This window comes from Aulostomus chinensis, chromosome 8 (genome assembly GCF_037954235.1).
Source record: "Aulostomus chinensis isolate RoL2024-O1b breed Wild chromosome 8, RoL_Achi_v1.0, whole genome shotgun sequence".
NCBI classification, from domain to species: Eukaryota; Metazoa; Chordata; class Actinopteri; order Syngnathiformes; family Aulostomidae; genus Aulostomus; species Aulostomus chinensis.
Window position 1 is genome coordinate 2,032,156 of NC_141327.1, and position 22,875 is coordinate 2,055,030.

Consider the following 22,875-nt stretch of genomic DNA (forward strand, 5'->3'; position numbering starts at 1 on the left):
CCATCTGTCCGTCCATCCCTCCATCTGTCCATCCATCCCTCCATCTGTCCATCCATCCCTCCATCTGTCCATCCCTCCCTCCATCTGTCCATCCATCCCTCCATCTGTCCATCCATCCCTCCATCTGTCCGTCCATCCCTCCATCTGTCCGTCCATCCCTCCATCTGTCCATCCATCCCTCCATCTGTCCGTCCATCCCTCCATCTGTCCATCCATCCCTCCATCTGTCCATCCATCCCTCCATCTGTCCGTCCATCCCTCCATCTGTCCATCCATCCCTCCATCTGTCCATCCATCCCTCCATCTGTCCATCCCTCCCTCCATCTGTCCATCCATCCCTCCCTCCATCTGTCCGTCCATCCCTCCATCTGTCCATCCATCCCTCCCTCCATCTGTCCGTCCATCCCTCCATCTTTCCATCCATCCCTCCCTCCATCTGTCCATCCATCCCTCCATCTGTCCATCCATCCCTCCATCTGTCCATCCATCCCTCCATCTGTCTGTCCATCCCTCCATCTGTCCATCCATCCCTCCATCTGTCCATCCATCCCTCCATCTGTCCCTCCATCTGTCCATCCATCCCTCCCTCCATCTGTCCGTCCATCCCTCCATCTTTCCATCCATCCGTCCCTCCATCTGTCCATCCATCCCTCCATCTTTCCATCCATCCGTCCCTCCATCTGTCCATCCATCCCTCCCTCCATCTGTCCATCCATCCCTCCCTCCATCTGTCCGTCCATCCCTCCATCTGTCCATCCATCCCTCCATCTGTCCATCCATCCCTCCCTCCATCTGTCCGTCCATCCCTCCATCTGTCCATCCATCCCTCCATCTGTCCATCCATCCCTCCCTCCATCTGTCCGTCCATCCCTCCATCTGTCCATCCATCCATCCCTCCATCTGTCCATCCATCCCTCCATCTGTCCATCCATCCCTCCCTCCATCTGTCCGTCCATCCCTCCATCTGTCCATCCATCCGTCCCTCCATCTGTCCATCCATCCCTCCCTCCATCTGTCCGTCCATCCCTCCATCTGTCCATCCATCCATCCCTCCATCTGTCCATCCATCCCTCCCTCCATCTGTCCATCCATCCCTCCCTCCATCTGTCCGTCCATCCCTCCATCCATCCATCCATCCCTCCCTCCATCTGTCCATCCATCCATCCCTCCCTCCATCCATCCATCCCTCCCTCCATCTGTCCATCCATCCATCCCTCCCTCCATCTGTCCATTCATCCCTCCATCTTCTCCCTCTTCTCCTGTTAAGGGTGGTGGGGGTGGAGCCTATCCCAGCAGCCTTCAGGGGAGAGGCGGGGTTCACCTTGGTTCATGAAAATAGTTCAAAGTTATGGAACATTTGATTGCAAAAGCCAAATTTTATTATCAAATACAAATACACATGTATGAAAAAAAATCAAAATGCATGTTTGATATTGTTCAGGGGGCCGGGCCAAATGTGGAGGCGGGCTGTATCCGGCCCTCGGGCCGTAGTTTGGGGACCACTGTGCTACGTAGTGTATCTGAGGCTGGGCAGTGACTGGACGAGACTGTGAAAGCTGTGCATCAGAGCTTCTCCTAGACTGGAGGAGGAGGCAGAGGACAGATAGGTCAAGTGTCCGTGGGTGGAGAAGTGACCACATCGACCACCCCCACCTCCACCTCACCCAACCAGCCTCTCACATCATAATCAGGTGACACTTTGATAGGATATCAGTGTTTTGATTGGGGCGGCCCGGTGGAGCAGTGGTCCTCCCTGTGGCCCCCCAGCAAGAAGGTTGTGGGTGGAGCCCCGGCTGCAGCACGGGGTCTTTCTGGGTGAGTCTCCATGTTCTCTCTGTTCCTGCGTGGGTTCTCTCTGGTACTCCAGCTTCCTCCACAGTCCAAAGACATCAAGAGGGACCAGGTTAATCCAGACTCTAAATTGACCGTAGGCGTGGCTGGGAGAGCCAATGGTTGTCTGTCTCTATGTGTTGGCCCTGCCATGGACTGGTGACCTGTCCAGGGGGAAGGCTGCTGGGATAGGCTCCACCCCCACCACCCTGAACAGGGGAAGAGGGAGAAGATGGAGGGAGGGAGGGATGGAGGATGGATGGAGGATGGATGGATGTTTTGATTGGCAGTTGCCTGAAACTAGAATAACAAAGTTGGGGAGCTCTCTCTTGCAACTCAAAGTTTGGTTTCAGTTTGACGGGGTTGAGCCCACCCCTTCCTGCTGACATCTGTTAAGTACCTCTCCAAGCTGTCAATCATCAGACGTCAGGCCGAGGGGTGATGAATCAGGCTTTGCTTCTTGCCTGTAAGTCTGAAACCAGGGCTGCAAAATGTCCACTTAGTGTCGAAGAACCTTTGATGAAGGAGGCCTGCTGTTCTGAACTGGGCCTCAGCCTTGATTTGAGCAGACCTGAAGGCAACTGCTTCCAACCTGTCTGGCTTCTTTATTTGTCTCCGCCTTCTGTGTCCTTCTCTACTGAACATACGGACAAATACAGGAGGAACAATGTGAGCCAGTGGTGGATCGCACACACTCACACACACACACACGCGCGCGCGCGCGCACGCTCTCACAGGTCTAAACATGTGTGTCCATTTCTGTTGCTGAGGTGTGTCTGTGTAACAAATATAAATCTAAATTGTGACAAAGTCAGCCATAATGTTCTGTTTATGTCTCAACCGAATATTTCCTCGTTCGAATCCGACGTCTCTCACTTTGTTCCAGACGCTCCGGGGAGGAGAGACACTCCTCCGCTCTGGAATGGGATCATTCAGGGAACTGGAGCCGGCTTTTTGGGAATGAGGCTGGTGTCTCTCATATCTTGACGTTCCACGGAAGCACGGACCACCACAGCTGCACGTGAGTTGCATCACAATCCTTCTTGACTCGTCAGAAACCTCCTGGTTCTTTCCAGTCTTTGAGATGTTTTCAAAAATTCGACTTTTTTTGCGCTTGAGGTTTTAAATAAAGAACCGCAAGCACAGAAGTTTGTCTGATGAGAGATTTGTCGGACAACTGAGCCTCTGCTGACCGAGGCTTGGCCGTCTGAGGGGGGCGTCTCTCCTCAGCGGGTCGCCAAGTGCAGCAGCGCATCCTGGCAGTGGCTCAGTGGTCCGAGAACCCGCGGATGAGGCTCCATGTCAAAGAGCAAGACCTTCCTGGTCGGGTTCTTGTTCGTCTCAGTCAGGACTGACAGAACCACCTGATGCGACCAGGAGGTGGGACCTGGACCTGGAGGTCCTCCAGTAGAGGCCTGGGAGTATCTCAGCTGTTCCTGGGACTGAGCTCTGAGGAGACAGAGTCTTCCAGTCTGGCTGTCACAGCCCCCACTGCTCCCAGTAAAACCAATTTACCCCTTGTTCTAAAAAAACAAATAAGTCATTTTTGTAATTCAAAATGTAAACAATAATTACAAAATACGAGCCCAACATGAAAATATGAAAGCAGTCAATCTCGATTGTTGTTGGTCCCCTGAGGTTTCTGTGTCTTGTGCGCCGTTGATGCTGTCAAACTTTTATTTTCGTGATGCAACCCTGAAACTCCAGGCTGTTGACGCGCGCTTTCGGTTTGTGCGACGAATCGACATCAGCCATTTTGGAGGAGCGAGGCTCAGCGGGCCGCCAGGGGGAAGCGAGCGGAGGGAGAACTCAGAGCAATCGAGCAGAGCGGTGGAAGCAGGCGAGTCTACTGGTCTTGACTAGCTGGGCTAACGTTAGCTACATGTGCTGAGGTCGAGGGGAAACTGATCTCTTCTGCTACAATGCCGACAGTTACTTTACCGCCGAAAGAGAACGCTCTCTTCAAGAGGATTTTGGTGAGTTGGCTGCTAAAACCCGCCTCAACGACAGCTGTCGCCAGCACGGACAACACCGACAGGCTCGCAGATCCACCGGCGGCACTCTGAGTGTCAGTGTGGGTCTCCGGCTGTTAGCGTTAGCCGCAGTGTATTAGCAAAATGGCATCATTGAATGGGTCCGCTAGCCTGGCCCTGATGTGCGCTGTCACCGCGACGTCAAGCTAAAATCGTTGTTCGTTACAGTGCTGTGACAAAAAAACGTTCAATTCACAACGACGTGAGAGCAGCGCTCGCAAAAGACCGCGATGCTGGTCGAAACCAACGGATTGTGTTGGAAATGAGGGAAGGCCTCAGAGCATTCAAACACAACAGTCGGTAAGTCGGGCAACGCTGGGTTCCACGATGGCTAACTGCTAGCTAGCTGCTGGCTAACTGCTGGTGAAAGTGACGTGAGAGACCCCGTTAGCTTCGCCAGCCGCCTCCTCTCTGCCTGGGACTTGGGGTTCGCCGGCTGGTCCTCCGTCTCCCGGGTGCGGGTCTACGTCCCGGCAGGCTGACAGAACTCTGTGTGCTGGTGATTTGAAATCTGCTAACGCGCTACGGTTAGCCTGCTAGCTCGAGATGTGGCTTTGACAGAATGTATGTGCTTGTCTGTTGGAACCGGGGATCTGGACCTCAGCTCGCGTGAGTACTGATCACAGTTCGAGGTCAGTGTGAGTCCACCTGGCCGCGTGTGAGAGAGAGAACCCGGGAAGAACAGGGAGGGACCGGTGGAACTGTGTCAGCACTTCTGTAGCATGTTCAGGCCTGCTGGGCTCCGGCGGCTAGCTAACATAGCTACCCACCCATCCCTCCAGCCCTCTCCATGCTCAGGTGCCTGCGTCTGTTGATCTGCGGCCAGCTCGCAGGTGTGATGTCAGAGGAGTTACTGCACAGGTGAGACTACAGCCCGGCTCTTACGTTCCGCGATGCACTCCCCCCTGCGTTGTCGGTGTCTAGCGTTGCCAGACGTCCCTGTGTGGGAGTCCATGCTTTCCAGGAACAGTGACCAGTTGAGCGTCACCGGCCGGACTGATAAGCAGCGTTGTTGTGGAGGTCCAAGCCTTCCCCTGTGTTTACCTCACGGGGAAGGCTTGACCCCCTGGACTTGTGGCTCATGAGGTCAAGTTTTGAATTTAAAGGTGCTCATGAAAGCCAAATGGCTCAGAAAAGTACATGTTGGTGTTTTTTGCTTACTTTGATTCAGTCAGTGCTCATTAAACTGGGAGAACGCTTGAGACCAGAGTTTGACTGAAAACACGGAGCCGTTCGTCCTCTACAGTGAACGGAAGCCCATACGATGCCCCCCCGTTGTTTTCTGCAGGTCAAAGGCGTGTTTCTTTTTTTCTTCTTTTAAACCCAAATTCAGAGGCAAGGCCACACCAAAGGTCACATTACTGTCACAGGAATCAAAGTGCAATCTTTTAAGCAAAGGAGCTTCATCTTTGTAAGGAATGTCAAAGGGTCACAGCCCGCCTCTATGACCAAGGTGTAGTTGTGTTATGGCGAGGATCATCAAAGAGAACATGCGGATGCAGACGCCAGCGCGAGGCTCAGAGGAAAGGAAACAAGAAGGGCCGTTCCCAGTCAAACTACAGGTCCTGTTGCAGCGTCAGCCAAAATGATCCAGATGATGTTTTCGTTTGGTGGCTTGATGGCGCATCGTTAAACGAGTCAGTGGTTGGCTGCAGCAGTGAGATGAAGCCGCCACAACAATGGGCTTGATTTTGCGCTGTCACTCTCTGAAGTTGCCATTAAAGCATCGTGAAGGCTCGTTAGTTGCAGCCACAGAAACCCTCCTCCTCATCCCTGGCGAGCTGAAGGCTGCTTAGAGCGCGGCTCTGAAGTGTCGACTCCACCTAGCGAGCAGCCTGCCGCTGAGAGCCACCGCTCTGACAGACTCTGTAACTGGAGGGGGAGTTATTTTGGGTGATGTCTGGAATACGCTAGATAAGCACAGTCGTGGGGGGGTGATTGTACGAACTTACTTGAACGTACAATCTGTCCTCGTATCTGTATGACCCGCGTATGAAGTGTGTGAGGTGGTGGCGAGGCTGGCGGTGCTGAACAGACGCTGGTGTTTCTCGTGTCAAGCAGTCACAGTGACACACACACAGTTCATTGTCATTTTCAAAGTGCTTGGCATCAAGTAGTGAAGGTAGCAGTCAGACGTCTGACTGGATGCTGTGGTAGACCAGGCTTGAGCCCCCTCTCAGTGCCATGGTGGGGATCACTTCCTGTTTCAGAGGAAAGAGCTTCCTGTCAGTTCTTCAGACACTGATCGACACTTTGCTGTTTCCAGTCAGCGTCGTGGCGATGGGGGATGTGTGAGATGCTCGTGAACTATGGATGCTCTCTGCTGGCTGACGTGTTCATGCTGTTTGTGTTGGCTGTTCACACACAGGTTTGAGTGACATGTGACAGCAGATGCTCTTGACCAGTCCTGTCACAAGTTAGCTGGTGAGACCAGTGAATCATCTTAACTGGTCATGTGTCTCTTTACAGTTTGATTTTGTGTACACACGAGCGCCACTACTGCATCCACACAGTGAAAACAGTGGAACGACACGTCTCTGCTGGCCTCCACAGTCCCGGACAGAGCGTCTTTTCACACCTGCTCAGTCCTGTCGTCCGTCCTCTCCCCCAAAGTCTGTTAGTTCTGACGACGGAGACCCAACCTTGACACCGTCGGCCGGCTTGACATCGTTTCTGTCACAATCAGTGAATTCAGTGGTGGGACAACGAAATGCCATCTGCCAACTAATCTCTCTCTCCCTCTGTCTCTCTCACACACACTCACACACACACACACACACACACACACACACACACACAGTTGTTGATCAGCTTAGGAGGAGAGCTGGTTCACTCTTGATTGTGCAACTTCATCCCTATTTATAAATTCAGGGCTCAGATCAGGTAATTTCACCGCTTGTGTTTAATTCAAAGGTCTGTTTGAACTGACTGAGTGCTGAATGGCACCGTAATTCAGAGGTGCTGTGATTCTGATTCCAACCAAATATTTGACCAAAAAATATAAAAGTTCTGTTACACTGAGAATTTGTTCTTTAGTTTTCAAGGGTCAAATGTCCAGCACGCGCTGACGTTTGTGTGTTCACGTCACAAATGCAGGGGATCGGTGTGCGGAGGCGGTGGACCGCCCGCTCGTGCCCTGGATGAGCTGCACCTGCCCTTCTGCTCTTTTATCAGTCTTTGGGTGACATTTTTCTCTCCTTTCTTCAACAGCGATGTTACGAACACAAACAGTACAGAAACGGACTCAAGTTCTGCAAACAAATCCTGTCCAACCCCAAGTTTGCCGAGCATGGAGGTGAGCAGCATCAGTGTGGACAGGACGTGCATGTATGGAGGATGTTGTCTTCCACGGTTGGTCAGTGTTGATCAGAATGTCCGGGTGTCCTTTCAGAAACTCTGGCCATGAAGGGTTTGACCCTGAACTGTCTGGGGAAGAAGGAAGAAGCCTACGACCTGGTGAGAAGAGGCCTGCGCAATGACCTCAAGAGCCACGTCTGTATCCTTCAAGTGTGTGTGAGCGTGGCTGTGGAGGAAGTCCTGAGGTTGGTCATTCTTTCGACTTTCTGCAATTTGTTTTGTTAAAAAAAAAAAGTGTGTGAGGCCGCAGGAAGTTGAGATGCCAGACGTGGCGGAGGAGAGCGCCTGTCTCAGCGGATTTGAGTCAGCACATCGTCTCTGAGTCCCGGGTCAGAGTCGATCTGTGCCCCCTCCAGCGGGTGACAGCAGCCCGAGCCCTGCTGGGGTCCACGCACCTCGACAACACACAGCCGCCGTTTTGGCCGCCTCCCTTGTTCTGAATGCCTCCTGACAAAAAAAAAAAAAAGTCTTTTTATTCAGGGTGACTTCTTAATTTTTCCCAAGCCACATTCAGCCACAGATTTCAAAAGCACTCAACATCTGTGGAACAGCTTCCTGTCCAAATGTGTGTGGATTTTGTTTTCTTTACTCCTGCAACAAAAAGTCCAAGTTCATTGGAATCTGCGGTCTCAAGAAAGCATCGTCCCTCCGTTCTTCGCTGACTTCTCTTGCCAACAGAAACAGCTGAATCAGCTGATTTATTTGGAGACACAGAAAAAGCTCCTGTCCGCAAAGGTTCGTACCATTTATGAATCAGAAGAACTGGCAGCACCCAACATGACGACCAGATCCACACACCAAGCACCAGACGCAGCGAGAGCTGGTGGAGGGCAGGGCTGCTGTGATGCTGTGTCAGCTGGATCTGAGATCCTCTGATCAGTGCGAGAGGAAGGTCGTTCTCCTCAGTAGACTTTGACAAGTTCTTGACAGTAGCAGGAGGACAGTGTCTCTATGCTCCTTGACTCTGTGCCTGTCAGGCTGGCATGTGTACGGTTTACTGCAGCGCTCCGATAAGAAGTACGATGAGGCCATCAAGTGTTACCGTAATGCTCTGAAGTGGGACAAGGACAACCTTCAGATCCTGCGGGACCTGTCCCTCCTGCAGATCCAGATGAGAGACCTGGAGGGCTACAGGGTGAGACGTGTCCACATGGTAGTTTTTGTCTTTTTGTCCCTCCAGGAGAGCGGTGGTGGGGCGCTGGGATGAAGCACTGCTCACTGACGTCCTGCTTTTATGACAACATCTCAATAAACGCTGATAGACCTGCAGGGCCCCTCGGCTCAGGAGGAGTTGTTCACCTTGAGTGTGTGTGTGTGTGTGTGTGTGTGTGTGTGTGTGTGTGTGTGGGTGGGTGTGTTGCTTCTCTATTTTGATGGATTGTGTCAGACACCAGCAGTGTAGGATAAATCAGTACGACAACAACAAAGTCCAGGACAACACCTGAGTCTTTATACAGAGGGCAGACACTTGCAGAGATGACCAGAAACCCTCACAGCAGCAGAACCAAGAGAAGAGAGATGGTTGCATTCAGAAGACGAGAAATGCTGCATCACAGGTGCACGCTGGCGCCAAATGTGCCCGTCGCAGTGGCCTTGACCTTTGCTCTCTGAAATCTTTACATTTTATCCTGAAGTCCCAGTGGACTTCTGTGCCAGATTTGAAGTTATTCTTTGTCAGCGTTCCTTGAATGTCACATTAATGAGAATCAGATGGACACCACCTGGAAGCGTAACGCCTCCGGCCCGCCGCTGTCTCAGTGGACATGGGCCCTAATAGTGACAGAGCTCGTTAAATCAATATTCTCAGATCCTAAAGCGAGCAGGTCTTGGCATTTGGTCATCAGGTGTAGGAGAAGCCTCAAGCTGGGCAGCGCTGCCAGAAGAGTCTTTCTGAGATGCAGGGAGGTTTTTTTTAATACATAAACAAAAGGATTTGCTAGGAAATGACTTTCCAGAATCCCACAATCCCAACTGCAGTCTCCCTCAGCAGGAAGGCCTCACAATGTAGAACAGCTCTCCTGGTATTTGGATGCTTATTTAGCGAGAGGTATGAAACAGCCAGATGGAGCTGTGGAGAGGCTCTGAGGGGCCTCGCTCAGCCAGCCAGCACAGAGCTGCACCGGGAATCAGCAAGATTCTCCCGCCTCCTGCTTTAGCTCTCATCACATGGAGGATTCGAGGAGCTGCCCATGAGAAAGTGGCGCTTCTCCTCAGCACCACTAACTGTCTTCCCTCGTTGTGATTGTAGGAGACCCGGTACCAGCTGTTACAGCTGCGTCCGGCTCAGCGAGCTTCCTGGATCGGCTACGCCATCGCCTACCACCTCCTGGAAGACTACGAGATGGCAGCAAAGATCATCGAGGAGTTCAGGAAAACACAGCAGGTGCATCACTTTGTGTCCGAGTCTGTCTGGAGTGAGGGGGAGTTGGAATGAAAGCCTGAGATGAGTGGGGCCTCCTGTCCTGATGTGGCAGTCTGACCTGCTGACAGGGTTGCTGTGTGTATTTAAGCACTGGTGGGTGTTGTGGATGTGTGTCTGGGTGGAACTACAACAGAGCTCAGGCCTGATGTGACCTGTCTGCTTCCTGTCTTTGTGCTGCCGTCAGCAGGCAAATACACACGCGCGCACACACACACACACGCAGAGAATGCTGCTGTTTCCTGAGCATTATGGAGTGAAGTCATGTCTGACTGTGTGTGTGTGTGTGTGTGTGTGCGTCTCCAGACATCTCCAGACAAAGTGGACTATGAGTACAGCGAGCTCCTCCTCTACCAGAACCAGGTCCTGAGGGAAGCGGGCCTGTACAAGGAGGCCCTGGAGCACCTGTCCAGCTACGAGAAGCAGATTTGTGATAAACTGGCGGTGGAGGAGACACGAGGTGGGTCACTGAGCCCCCCCCCAATTCCCTCAATGTCACTGCTGTCCCGCCAGCAGGGATCAATTTGTCGCTGGCGTTTGAGAGTAAAGGGGTTGCTAAGTGAGTCCCTGAGCTGTTACACACCAGTGGAAATCTCCCAAATGTACACATGTGCTGCCGTCAGTTCACGTGTAAGTGAACCAGAGTCCTTCAGCATGCACACATGTTGGTGGGTTAGAGGCCTGACCTCTGACCTCTGCTTGTTGTTTTCTTTTCACACAAGTGTCGTGTTTCTGGTTTGTCCTTTCCGAGAGTAAACTTCACATCCATGTTTTTACTGCCTTAAACGCTCTTTGGTTCAAATGAAGCGGCTTCTGGTTCTTTTGTGAAGGTGGTCTTGTTTCTGCAGGCGAGCTGCTGCTGCAGTTGGAGCGTCTGGACGAGGCGACAGAGGTCTACCACCGGCTGCAGGAGAGGAACCCGGAGAACTGGTCCTACTACCACGGACTGGAGAAAGCCCTGAAACCTAGTAGGACACATTATTCAGGGCTCATAGAGACTGAGCACTACGCGTCTGTGGTAATACTACTGTGGTAATACTAGTGCTGTACTGAATGTTTGTGTTTTATAGGCAGCGTGGAAGAGAGATACAAGATCTATGAGGACGCCTGGGAGAAGTTTCCCAAAGGCCTGGTTCCTCGCCGGCTGCCCCTCAACTTCCTTACTGGTGCGACCAATAAAACATTGATTTATGTCATGTGGTCGGAATTTACAGATTTGTAAGGACTTGATTTAAACAGGAAACATTTCTCGTTATTGGGACATCCATCAAATACCCTGACATGTCAGTAATTTCATTTAAAGCTTGTTTTATGTGCAGGTTTCTTCTTGATTTGTAAAAGTTCAAATCTCTGGTGTGATTCAAGGCTCTGCCGAGGTTTTCCAGATTGTCATTAAAAGGAACAAATACTCAGCTGAGGACATTCTAAGGTACCGGCGGAGGTCAAAGGTGTGACTTTAGGGCTGACCATCTCCATCCCCTGACTTCCTGTAGGTGAGAAGTTCCGAGAGTGTCTGGACCGGTACCTGAGGATGAACTTCAGTAAAGGATGTCCACCCGTCTTCACCACCCTCAAATCTCTGTACAACGACAAAGAAAAGGTGATGTAGCTGATGCCCCATCCGCTCGTGCTTGTGCGCGATGCACTGAGGGAAATCTTCATCTCTGACCTCTGACCTCTCTCCTCTACAGGTAGCAATAATCGAGGAGTTGGTGGTGGGCTTTGAAACCTCGTTAAGGAGCTCTCGACTGTTCAGCCAGAACGGTGAGAAAAACCCTTCACATGTGTTGTTTACAACTGCGGCGACCAAACTGACTCTGCCACCTGTCCCAGATGATGGGAAGGAGGAGCCACCAACCACGCTGCTCTGGGTGCAGTACTTCCTGGCCCAGCACTACGACATGATTGGCCAACAGACACTGGCTCTAGAATACATCAACACAGCCATAGAGAGTACACCAACGCTCATCGAACTCTTCCTGATTAAAGCCAAGATTTACAAGGTACGTTAATGGAACACCAGCACGGTGCTGGTCCATATTCCAGGGCGCCGTGTGGCTGATGTAGGTCATGACTGTTTTACTGACCTTTAATCCTCCTGCAGCATGCTGGGAACATCAGAGAGGCAGCTCAGTGGATGGACGAGGCCCAGGCTCTCGACACTGCCGACAGATTCATCAACTCCAAGTGTGCCAAGTACATGCTGAAGGCTGGCATGATCAAAGAGGCGGAGGAAATGTGCTCGAAATTCACACGGGTGAGCGTGCGCACAGAAAGCTGATGTGCTTCCTGTCCTCGAAGGCCCAGCACAACCTCCAGATCTCAGGACTTTTCTACTCATTTCTACTGAGAGTTCACGTTTTCGTCATAGTCCTGCAACAACAAATTTGACACCAGTTTATTTCTAAGAAGCCATACATTTTCATAAAAGCAGTACTTCAATCAAAAAGGATATTTTGGCTTTCAAGTCCTCACAGATAAATTCTCCTCTCCTGCATCTACCTGAATGCAGGAAGAGCCAGCCACGTATGTTTAGCTCGTAGCTAATGGAGACTGACAGCTAACAACTGTCACCGTAATCCACATGGTCTTAATCCAGCTGTCTGCTCAGTAATCCACCAGCACTTTGAGCCCTGTTATCAGACCCTCAGCACTCCACTTCCTTGAGGCGCTAACAATGCAGACGCCAACTTTGACCCCGATCAGTCGACCAGACGCTGAAATGATTCATTCACAGTCATCAAACACAGATGTCTGCCAACAGGCAGCAGCTCGGACGCTCCTGGAGCGTCTCAGCCGGGACACGCTGGCCTCTGTCTGGATTTAATGGACATAATTGTCAGTTATTTTATTTGTTCTTGGTCCAGGAGGGAGCGTCAGCTGTGGAGAACCTGAATGAGATGCAGTGCATGTGGTTCCAGACAGAGTGCGCACTCGCCTACAAGGCCATGAACAAGTTTGGGGAGGCTCTAAAGAAGTGCCATGAGATTGAACGGGTGAGACTTTGTTTGTGTGACTGTCATGTTTCCCACATCAAGGCTGTTTAGGTGCCATTTCTGTTGCTTGGAAACTTTCTCTGTCACATCACACTGGCTTCCTCTTCCTTAGCATTTTGTGGAGATCACGGACGACCAGTTTGATTTCCACACCTACTGTATGAGGAAGATGACGCTGCGCTCCTACGTTGACCTGCTGAAGCTAGAAGACGTGCTGCGGATGCATCCCTTCTACTACAAGGCTGCTGTCACCGCCATCCAGATCTACCTGAGCCTCCATGACAATCCCCTGACCGACGACAGCAAGGAACTGCAGGCCGACACAGGTGAGGGACAGGAGGTCGCGTTGGGATGCTCTCATGGTTAAAGAAGCAGAGGAGTCCATCGTGTCCCTCCTCTCTTGTCTGTAGCCAACCTGTCGGACAAAGAGCTGAAGAAGTTGAGGAACAAACAGCGGAGAGCCCAGAAGAAAGCCCAGCTGGAGGAAGAGAAGAAGAACGCTGAAAAGGAGAAGCAGCTGAAGAACCAGAAGAAGAAGAAGGAGGATGATGACGAGGAGATCGGAGGGCCCAAGGAGGAGCTCATTCCTGACAAACTGGTTAAGGTGAGAACTTCAACCTTAAGACCTGAACCGGGACTGAGCCGAGTCAGTCAGGTGATGCTGACATTTTATCTCTTTGCAACTTCCTTTTCTCAGGTAGAAAATCCACTGGAAGAAGCTGTCAAGTTCCTGATACCTCTCAAGCACCTGGTGAAAGATAAGATAGACACGCACCTGCTGGCCTTTGAGATCTACTTCAGGAAAGGTGAGGCTAACAAGTGGTAACCTCAGATAGCATGACGGAGCCGTTCATGCTGGACCACTCCCACCTCACTTATTTGTTCAAACCGTTGTACCCGTGTCCTAGAAGCTGTCGTGTCATTTTTGTGTGAAGAAACTGTTTGGAGTGGTTTGCTTTTCCAACATTTCTCTCTTGATTTCAATCTCCCATCTTTCCATCTTCTCTCTCTGCAGAAAAATATCTGTTGATGCTCCAATCGGTGAAGAGAGCGTTGGCCATCGACCCGGACCACCCCTGGCTACACCAGTGTCTAGTCCGCTTTTTCAAAGGAGGTAAAGAAGGTTGTGTCCTACCCAGCTGCACATGTTGTGTATGTTTGTGTCTTTCTTCCTCATGATTGTCCTCCTTCGCCCCACTGATCCAGTTTCAGAGAGCAAAGAGCTGCCCGAGGTGGTCCGGACAGTACTGAAGCAGGAGATCACCCGACTGTTTGGAGACAGCAATGCTAAGAGCTTCAACCAGGCCTACCTCAGCAAACACTCCGACTCCATACCCCACCGGCTGGCTGGTACGCACACATGCACGCGCGCGTACTCACGCACACATGCACGCGCGCGTACTCACGCACACATGCACGCGCACGTACTCACGCACACAGCTACATGATCAATACACACGGGAACGCTCACACTCTCGTCTCTCTGCAGCTGCTAAGATGATGGTGTATCTGGACTCATCAATGGAAACAAAGGCAGTGGAGTTGGCGACTGCACTCGATGAGTCGCTCAATAACCGAACTATACAGGTGCGTGTTCAGGTGTGACATGGTTGGTAGTGGTAGTAATGAAGGTTTAAATTGATGGATTCTACGGTGCAGCTCTTGTTGCTAGGAGGCAGCCCTCGGTGGTTAATGCTGATTTCTCCTCTTTCGTCAGATCTGCACAGAGGTCCTGGAGAACCTTCGGAGCTGCGTCCTTGGCGACTGTAAGGAGCGCGCCGAGTCCTACCGCGCCGAATGTCACAAGCTTTACCCCTACACGTTAGCGTTCATGCCCCCTGGATACGAGGAGAACACCAGGATCGCTAACGGAGATGTCTCCATGGAAACAGAGGAGCTAGCCAATGAGATGTGAGCGCGACAGAAAAGCAGCGGATGAGAAAAGGAAATAGGGCCTAGCACGGAGCCTTGTGGTACGCCTAGCAGCCATTTTGTAGAGCCAGACACGGGAGGCGGAATAGATGTTTCGTTCTTTGACTCAGCTTATTTGGGTCTGACCCGGCACGGCTTGGCTCTCTCCCACATGGTGAAAATCAGGACTGTGTGTGTGTCAAGGGTGTGTGTGTGTGTGTGTGTGTGTGAGTGAGCATGTGTGCAATTGTGTGTATATTTGTGGTTGGGGGGGGGGGGGACCAGAATGGCCATTTTAGTTTTTTAATTGAGCTACCAACCACCTTGAATATGAGACTGAACAAGAATTACTGGTAAGCTGTTGGGAGGAACTGAGACGGACGGTTGAAGACGGTCAGTTTCCATGGAGATGCTGAGACTGACCAGTGCTGTTCTACAAGCCTGTCACCAATCATGTTCTCTTAATTTTAAAAGCAAAGCTAATTTAAATGAAAGTGGGGAAGGGGAGACTGTGCTGCGCGGACCCGATCTCTGACGGATCCGTAGGAAGCCGAGCAGTTACTGATGGACTCAGAATTTGACCCCGAGGACATCCACCCGTCCACCGGCCGCCGCCGTGACGGCGGCAGGAACATGGAGACGGCCTCCCCCCATGGTAACAGCTCCACCTGTGCTTCCCTCCTGGTTCCTGGTTCTACCTGGGAACATGTAACCCTCCGTCTGGTATTGCAGAGCACTGTAGCAGATTCAGACTGTGCAGGTTGTGTGTTGTGCTCTGTTCAAATACACTCTACATTTTTACATAGTTCTGCGAGCGCCAGATGGATGTAAGCAATACCACAGAGCCCTTCCTGTCCATGACGGTTCCATGAAAGTCTTGATGGTGACGTGGTTCTAGCGAGCAGAGCCCCGTGTTGTTGCCGTTGTCACTCTTAGAAATGGTTTTTATCTGCATGCCCACAAGGACTCGAGCTGTGGTTCAGAGGGGCAGTTCCACGCAAGGTCGGAGTTCAGCATCCAAGCCGGTTTCCCGAAGTAAAAAGATCAAATGTTACAAGGCGAGTTAAAAGTACGAGCAGCTGGTTTTGTTCCCACGGTTTTTGGTTTCCAATGATTCTCTTTTCTTCCCCTTTTTCCTCTAATTTGGGTTCTAATGTGAAATGTGAAAGATGAGGAGATGGTGATGTATGATATCTCTGGATTTTTGTATTAAAACCAAACAAAAAGAATGGATCTTTATTCTTGTTCTCTCTGTTTGTGTTGCTTGCTAAGCTGCAGACTCGCACCTCCCGGTGCCTTCAACAGCATCCAAACACAAACCTGACCCTGAACTGAGGACACGCGACCTGCCTTCTGTCGTCTCGGACAGTCCTAGTTTTTCTTGATGTTTTGTTTTTGAAGCTTGACGAGTTCCCACGGTCTCTCAGAACCTGAACGACCAGAGATGGAACAACTTGACAAATTCTTTCAGTGAGGACTAAGTTTTCTTTTCTATGCAAAGGAAGTCTTAAAATGATTTACGTTCAGGTTTAATCTGTTAAATGCTTGTGAGGACAAACTCGTCCTCATCGACTGAGAAGCCCTGGAGGACCTGAGGGTCCCTGGACTCCATCCTTCGTTCATGAGAAGGAGTGAATGATTCTCGTTCCTCATTTTTCCTTTCAACAGTTTTCTTTATGATGAAATATGTTTTTGTGTTTTTACCCCTGAGAGCATCTGTTGTGTTCTACCTGGTTCTTAGGACCCGGATGTAACCTGCAATATTAACCTGAAGCTGGTTTCACGGACCAGCGGCGGCAGGAACCGCACAATGAAACGTCACTCTGACGTCATTCCTCTTGGACTGAAGGGTTTGTCTCAAGTGAGATTATAAGTATGAGTGGTCCTTGTCCTGCGGGTATAAATACTGATGTACTTGGCTGTAGATCGTGTTCTCTCCTCAGGAGGGAGCCAGAGGATCATGACCAGAGGGATTCGTCATCCCTCCTTTGTCTCCGTGTGTGACTGAGTGGAGCGGCCAGCAGGGGGCAGCACAGCTCTGGGAGCGGGTGTAGTCGGGCGTGTGTTTATGGAGTCCTCATGGACTCGCTGCAGAGTTCCTGCCCACCAACATCGCGGTCATGTGTCGGTTGAACGTCGGCCCAGCTGGAGGCTTCTCCTCCGCCCCCAGACCCCGCTGGTGTCCTCCCCCTGGGCGCACTGACCTCCAGGGGTGAGCCCGAGGAAGCGTGAGTAGCTGTGGAAGTCGGCCGTTCATGGAGTCCTCTCTGGAGCTGTCCAGCTCTCTGGGCAGCGTGTCCTCGCTGCTGACTCGCTGTCCGACCTTTAAAGTGCTGGTGATCGGAGACTCGGCGGTGGGGAAGACCTGCCTGACACACCGCTTCTGCGCTGGAGAGTTCCCCGCCAGCGCGGAAGCCACCATCGGCGTGGACTTCCGCGAAAGACAGCTCGATATCGATGGAGAGAAAATCAAGGTAATGAGAGAACAGTTGGTCCGTCGATTCAGATGATGGTTGTGGGGAAAGTTGCGCCCTTTGACTCACAGAGGTGATGACGAGCAACACGGGAGAAGTTCAAGGAGTTTAATTACGGCTCTTCTCCAACAACTCAACCGCAGGATGGAACTTGGGGCTCCCAGGGAGAAGTAGAGCTTAAAAAGATGAAACATGGAAGGACTGGGATTCAAACCCAGACGAGCCTCTCATCAAACGAAATAAAACGTACACGTCATTTCAGAAGGAAACTGCAGCACTGACACTGTTGTTTGAACAGTTCTATGGGTGAGCTTACACCACTTAACACTGGCCTAACCGAGGACTGCAGGGGTGACCACTGTTGTAGTCCAACAGGAAGTGATCGAGTCAGGGATGAGGTCTATGTTTAGTCCAGCAGGAAGTGGTCATCTCCTGCTTCCTCCACCAACAGGAAGTGGTCATCTCCTGGCTCCTCCCCCAGCAGCCAATAGGATCGCTCCATGTGATTGTGGTGATTGAATCAGTAAATCAGCTCTGGTGAACAAAAGTTGATGATCTTCCAGGTTCAGTTCATCAAGATCATCTTCACTAATGAACCCTCTGATGATGCTGGAAGCCTGGATGCTACAGTTAGCAGTGCTAAGCTAACGGTAGCCTATGAAGAACTACACCAGGGTCACATGACTTCAAGGTCACCATCACTAAGCTTCAGGCTTCTTTTGTTCCTTCTGATGACCTTTAATGACCTCCATGACCTCTGTAGGCTCCTCTAGACTCTTGTTAGCAACCCAGGTTTTTAAGACTCCACCACTCCAACATCCACCAGTCTGGTGTTTACTGGTGGATCTGATGTAGAACTGAACCTCCACCATCCACCAGTCTGGTGTTACTGGTGGATCTGATGTAGAACTGAACCTCCACCATCCACCAGTCTGGTGTTACTGGTGGATCTGATGTAGAACTGAACCTCCACCATCCACCAGTCTGGTGTTTACTGGTGGATCTGATGTAGAACTGAACCTCCAACATCCACCAGTCTGGTGTTTACTGGTGGATCTGATGTAGAACTGAACCTCCACCATCCACCAGTCTGGTGTTTACTGGTGGATCTGATGTAGAACTGAACCTCCACCATCCACCAGTCTGGTGTTTACTGGTGGATCTGATGTAAAACTGAACCTCCACCATCCACAGGTCTGGTGTTTACTGGTGGATCTGATGTAGAACTGAACCTCCACCATCCACCAGTCTGGTGTTTACTGGTGGATCTGATGTAGAACTGAACCTCCACCATCCATCGGTCTGGTGTTTACTGGTGGATCTGATGTAGAACTGAACCTCCACCATCCAACGGTCTGGTGTTTACTGGTGGATCTGATGTAGAACTGAACCTCCACCATCCATCGGTCTGGTGTTTACTGGTGGATCTGATGTAGAACTGAACCTCCACCATCCAACGGTCTGGTGTTTACTGGTGGATCTGACGTAGACCTGAACGTCCACCATCCACCAGTCTGGTGTTTACTGGTGGATCTGATGTAGACCTGAACGTCCACCATCCACCAGTCTGGTGTTTACTGGTGGATCTGATGTAGACCTGAACGTCCACCATCCACCAGTCTGGTGTTTACTGGTGGATCTGATGTAGACCTGAACGTCCACCATCCACCGGTCTGGTGATGGTGGTCGATGTGATAGTTGTTGGTTCCACTGCTGTTTGTTCTCTGGTTCCAGTTGTTCCTCATCATGCAGAACTAACGCAGCCTTTAGAGCAGCGTGAAGCTCTGACATGCTGCAGGGTCATGTTAGCAGCAGCATCCTCAGAGAGGCGGCGCCCTCTCCTCCCGGCGCCGCTCCTCCGTGTGACTGAACGCTCGTTAAACAGGAGCAGCAGCCAGACTGTGCAGCGCTGATCCATCTGTTTTGAGTCAAGCATGTGGGAGTGATGATTCTGGGGTGTGAGGAAACAACCACATGACAGGAAGTGTGTGTGTGTGTGTGTGTGTGTGTGTGCGTGTGTGTGTGTGAGGAGGTTCCTGCTTTGTTTCCACCAGTTTGTTTTTCTGGTTGATTGAGTCATGCGTGGAACCGGTCCGATTCCTGGTCGGTGGAGATCCACAGCGGTAGTCGGTTCGCCAGCCTGTTTACGAGTCTCGGGTCAAACATCAACCAAACTTTATTGATACAGCACTTTTCACACAACAGGGCGGTCGCACAAAGCCACTCTCAGAGACAAACGCCGTCGTTAGAACTGGCAGTGAGGAAACAGACATCGGTTTAAATGACGGGACAGAGTGAAATAGTGAACCACTGCCTGAAAATATCTCAAAGTGACCACAGGATTCGAACAGCACGTAAGATTATTTAAGTAAAAGCTGCACTCGGAGTCTGGGGGCGATCAAAAAACCCACCACGGCCTCTCACCTGGAGCAAGTCCAGCGAAGGACAGAGTCCAGCCCCTCTCAAGGACTTGGGTTCCGGACCTGGAGCTTTGTGTCAAGGTGAGGCCAACTCTGTCAAGCCGGTAACGCTCAACCTCTTCCACCAGCTCCGGCTCCTTCCCCGCCAGAGAGGTGATGTTTCATGTCCCAAAAGCCAGGTTCCATGCCTGGGGATCAGACAGCCAAGGCCCTGTGCGTTCTTCTATCTGGGGGTGGTTGGTTCATCACATGACTTCCTCTCCTCGCTGCGCTCGCCTCCTCATCATTTCCTCTTTCAAATGTGATTTCCTCCTCACTTGCAGCTCCAGCTGTGGGACACAGCTGGACAGGAGCGCTTCCGTAAGTCCATGGTGCAGCACTACTACCGTAACGTCCACGCGGTGCTCTTCGTCTATGACGTCAGCTGCCCGGCCAGCTTCAGGAGCCTCTCGTCCTGGATCGAGGAGTGCCGGCAGAACTGCCTCGGCCAGGAGATCCCTCGGTAAGTCCGGATTCATTTGAGAACGTTGGAGAGTAGAGACCTCCGCCTACTGCCCTGAACAAGAGCTTGTCTTTATAGGGAAAGTGAATATTACCTGTCCTCCCCTCAGGTTCCTGGTGGGGAACAAGAGTGACCTCCGTGGCCGGACCAGCACCGGGGCCCAGGTGAGCCAGGAGAGGGCCAGGAGCTTTGCCAAGGCTCACAGCATGATGTTCTTTGAGACATCGGCCAAGAAACCGCCGGGCAAATCCACACCCAGGCAACAAGGGGACGGAGAGGTGCTGTATCAGCAGGACAAGGTGGAGGACATCGTGGCTGCTGTAGGAGCCAAACTGAGGAGACGGAAGACCACCTCTACGGCGAGCGCTCTGGCGTCCAGCGGCTCTTTCAAAGTCCTGCACAAGACAGAAGAGAAAGATCTGTGGACCTGCTGCTGAAGGAGATGAAGGACCAAAGTTGCAACAAGCTGCAAGAATCCTTCACGTTCACACGAGAAATACTGCGTCAGTCCCACCCGGACCTTTGATACTCACTCAGGTACCTGGTGTCATACCTCCAAACGCTGCTCACCTGTCATCTTATCGTCCGTGAGAGCTGCAGAATAAAAGACTGTGACTGAAAAGATGCTGGAGTCCATCAGCCTGTTGATGAGCTTCAAATAAATCTTGAATTTAGTCCAGCAGGAAGCTGGGATTGCAGGAATGAGGTATTTTATGCAGTTAGCATTGCGGGCATGAGGTCCTGTGGTGATTGTTACCTACTTTGTCCTTTGAAGGGTCTCTGAAACATTCCTACTCTCAAAAACACCGTCAATACGCAAAGGAGATCTTTGGTCAACTGGACACACGAAATTAAACTTAAATGGACACGCGTTGCACATTCATGGTGAGGAAATTACACATTCATGTGTGGAAACTACACATTCATGGTGAGGAAACTACACATTCATGGTGAGGAAACTACACATTCATGGTGAGGAAACTACACATTCATGTGTGGAAACTACACATTCATGTGAGGAAACTACACATTCATGTGAGGAAACTACACAATCATGTGTGGAAATTACACATTCACGGTGAGGAAACTACACATTCATGGTGAGGAAACTACACATTCATGTGAGGAAACTACACATTCATGGTGAGGAAACTACACATTCATGGTGAGGAAACTACACATTCATGTGTGGAAACTACACATTCATGTGAGGAAACTACACATTCATGGTGAGGAAACTACACATTCATGTGAGGAAACTACACATTCATGGTGAGGAAACTACACATTCATGGTGAGGAAACTACACATTCATGTGTGGAAACTACACATTCATGGTGAGGAAACTACACATTCATGGTGAGGAAACTACACATTCATGTGTGGAAACTACACATTCATGTGAGGAAACTACACATTCATGTGTGGAAACTACACATTCATGGTGAGGAAACTACACATTCATGGTGAGGAAACTACACATTCATGTGTGGAAACTACACATTCATGTGTGGAAACTACACATTCATGGTGAGGAAACTACACATTCATGGTGAGGAAACTACACATTCATGGTGAGGAAACTACACATTCATGTGTGGAAACTACACATTCATGTGAGGAAACTACACATTCATGTGTGGAAACTACACATTCATGGTGAGGAAACTACACATTCATGGTGAGGAAACTACACATTCATGGTGAGGAAACTACACATTCATGTGTGGAAACTACACATTCATGGTGAGGAAACTACACATTCATGGTGAGGAAACTACACAATCATGGTGAGGAAACTACACATTCATGTGAGGAAACTACACATTCATGGTGAGGAAACTACACATTCATGTGAGGAAACTACACATTCATGGTGAGGAAACTACACATTCATGTGTGGAAACTACACATTCATGTGTGGAAACTACACATTCATGGTGAGGAAACTACACATTCATGGTGAGGAAACTACACATTGTCATGTTAGCATTGGAATGTCACATTATTTGCAAATGAAATCGCAAATTTTCAAGTTAACAAGGCAGGAAGGAGGCATGTTTGTAGTCCAGGAACAGGAAGCTAGCAGAGCAGCACCGCTCACCAGGTCCAGAAGTCACAGCATCCTGTCACTAACACGGGTGACGTGAGCAACACACACGTGTGTGTGTGTGTGTGTGTGTGGGGGGGGGGGGTGGTGGTGGTGGTGGTGGTGGTGGGGGGTCATGTGAAGTGTTTGTGTCCAATCGCTGATTCACTGTCATGTGACCATCTGCTTCAGAGCACTGAAGGTCGTGTGTGCGTGTATGTGTGTGTGTGTGTGTGTGTGTGTGTGTGTGTCACACTGGTGCAACATTCATCACATCAGTGTTGCGAGTCTCTGCGCGCAGCGTTGGCCTGCAGCAGGCGATGTCCTCTGACGTCTGCGTGTGTTTCTTGTAGTTTTATGTGCAGTAATTAATTACTCAGCAGTAGTAGTACATGTGATATCCCACGTACCCAGCAGACACAGATACTCTGGATTTGGGGGATTTAATATCACCGGCAAGTTTCAAAGGAGAAGGTAATCCCAGATGATGTCATGGTGATGTCATCATGAATACTGCAATCCGGTAGTTGCTCAATCTGAGGCGGAGGTACACCGGCGAAGAGCCAGGGCCGTCACCGCCCTCTGCTGGATCAGAGCTGCTACTGCAGGCGGGGAACTCGCTGAGAATCTTTATTTCATTTTTTCCTAACTGCTGGTGTAAAATACTTAAACTTTTTTTGCCATTTGACCACAAGGGGGCGTGACTCGGGTTGTGTTGTGTCCTCATCTGGTTTGTGTTTAGTTTGTTTCAGGAGTTTCAGCCTCAGTTTCCGCTGCATGTCAATCCTAAATTCAGCAACGGAGGAACAAATCATCCCAAGTGACTTCCGGTCAAACCTTAATT

The 22,875-nt window shown here is 50.7% G+C and overlaps 2 protein-coding genes across 2 annotated transcripts; both read left to right on the forward strand.

Annotated features, from left to right (window-relative positions):
• The first annotated feature begins 3,592 nt into the window (after positions 1 to 3,592).
• naa15b (N-alpha-acetyltransferase 15, NatA auxiliary subunit b) lies at positions 3,593 to 15,788 on the forward strand. The gene is made up of 20 exons (XM_086210413.1): positions 3,593 to 3,806; positions 7,074 to 7,158; positions 7,255 to 7,359; positions 8,198 to 8,355; positions 9,469 to 9,603; positions 9,946 to 10,099; positions 10,488 to 10,607; positions 10,710 to 10,805; positions 11,133 to 11,239; positions 11,331 to 11,403; positions 11,473 to 11,642; positions 11,744 to 11,896; positions 12,507 to 12,635; positions 12,748 to 12,961; positions 13,046 to 13,239; positions 13,333 to 13,441; positions 13,651 to 13,749; positions 13,842 to 13,985; positions 14,125 to 14,222; positions 14,353 to 15,788. The coding sequence occupies exons 1-20, from the start codon at positions 3,753 to 3,755 to the stop codon at positions 14,548 to 14,550; spliced, it is 2,595 nt and encodes an 864-aa protein (XP_086066539.1). The 5' UTR covers positions 3,593 to 3,752; the 3' UTR covers positions 14,551 to 15,788.
• A 778-nt stretch (positions 15,789 to 16,566) lies between these two features.
• Positions 16,567 to 20,803, forward strand: LOC147256810 (ras-related protein Rab-33B-like). The gene is made up of 3 exons (XM_086210030.1): positions 16,567 to 17,020; positions 19,764 to 19,942; positions 20,052 to 20,803. Exons 1-3 carry the CDS (start codon positions 16,802 to 16,804, stop codon positions 20,377 to 20,379), a joined length of 726 nt encoding a protein of 241 aa, XP_086066156.1. The 5' UTR covers positions 16,567 to 16,801; the 3' UTR covers positions 20,380 to 20,803.
• Positions 20,804 to 22,875: the final 2,072 nt, after the last annotated feature.

Bases quoted from the DNA above. Each gene is read 5' to 3' on its own strand.
- naa15b (XM_086210413.1), top strand. From the start codon at position 3,753: ATGCCGACAGTTACTTTACCGCCGAAAGAGAACGCTCTCTTCAAGAGG. The intron at 7,159-7,254 runs GTGAGCAGCATC...GTGTCCTTTCAG, and splicing joins CAAGTTTGCCGAGCATGGAG to AAACTCTGGCCATGAAGGGT. The intron at 13,442-13,650 runs GTGAGGCTAACA...CTCTCTCTGCAG, and splicing joins TGAGATCTACTTCAGGAAAG to AAAAATATCTGTTGATGCTC.
- LOC147256810 (XM_086210030.1), top strand. From the start codon at position 16,802: ATGGAGTCCTCTCTGGAGCTGTCCAGCTCTCTGGGCAGCGTGTCCTCG. The intron at 17,021-19,763 runs GTAATGAGAGAA...CCTCACTTGCAG, and splicing joins TCGATGGAGAGAAAATCAAG to CTCCAGCTGTGGGACACAGC. The intron at 19,943-20,051 runs GTAAGTCCGGAT...TCCTCCCCTCAG, and splicing joins CTCGGCCAGGAGATCCCTCG to GTTCCTGGTGGGGAACAAGA.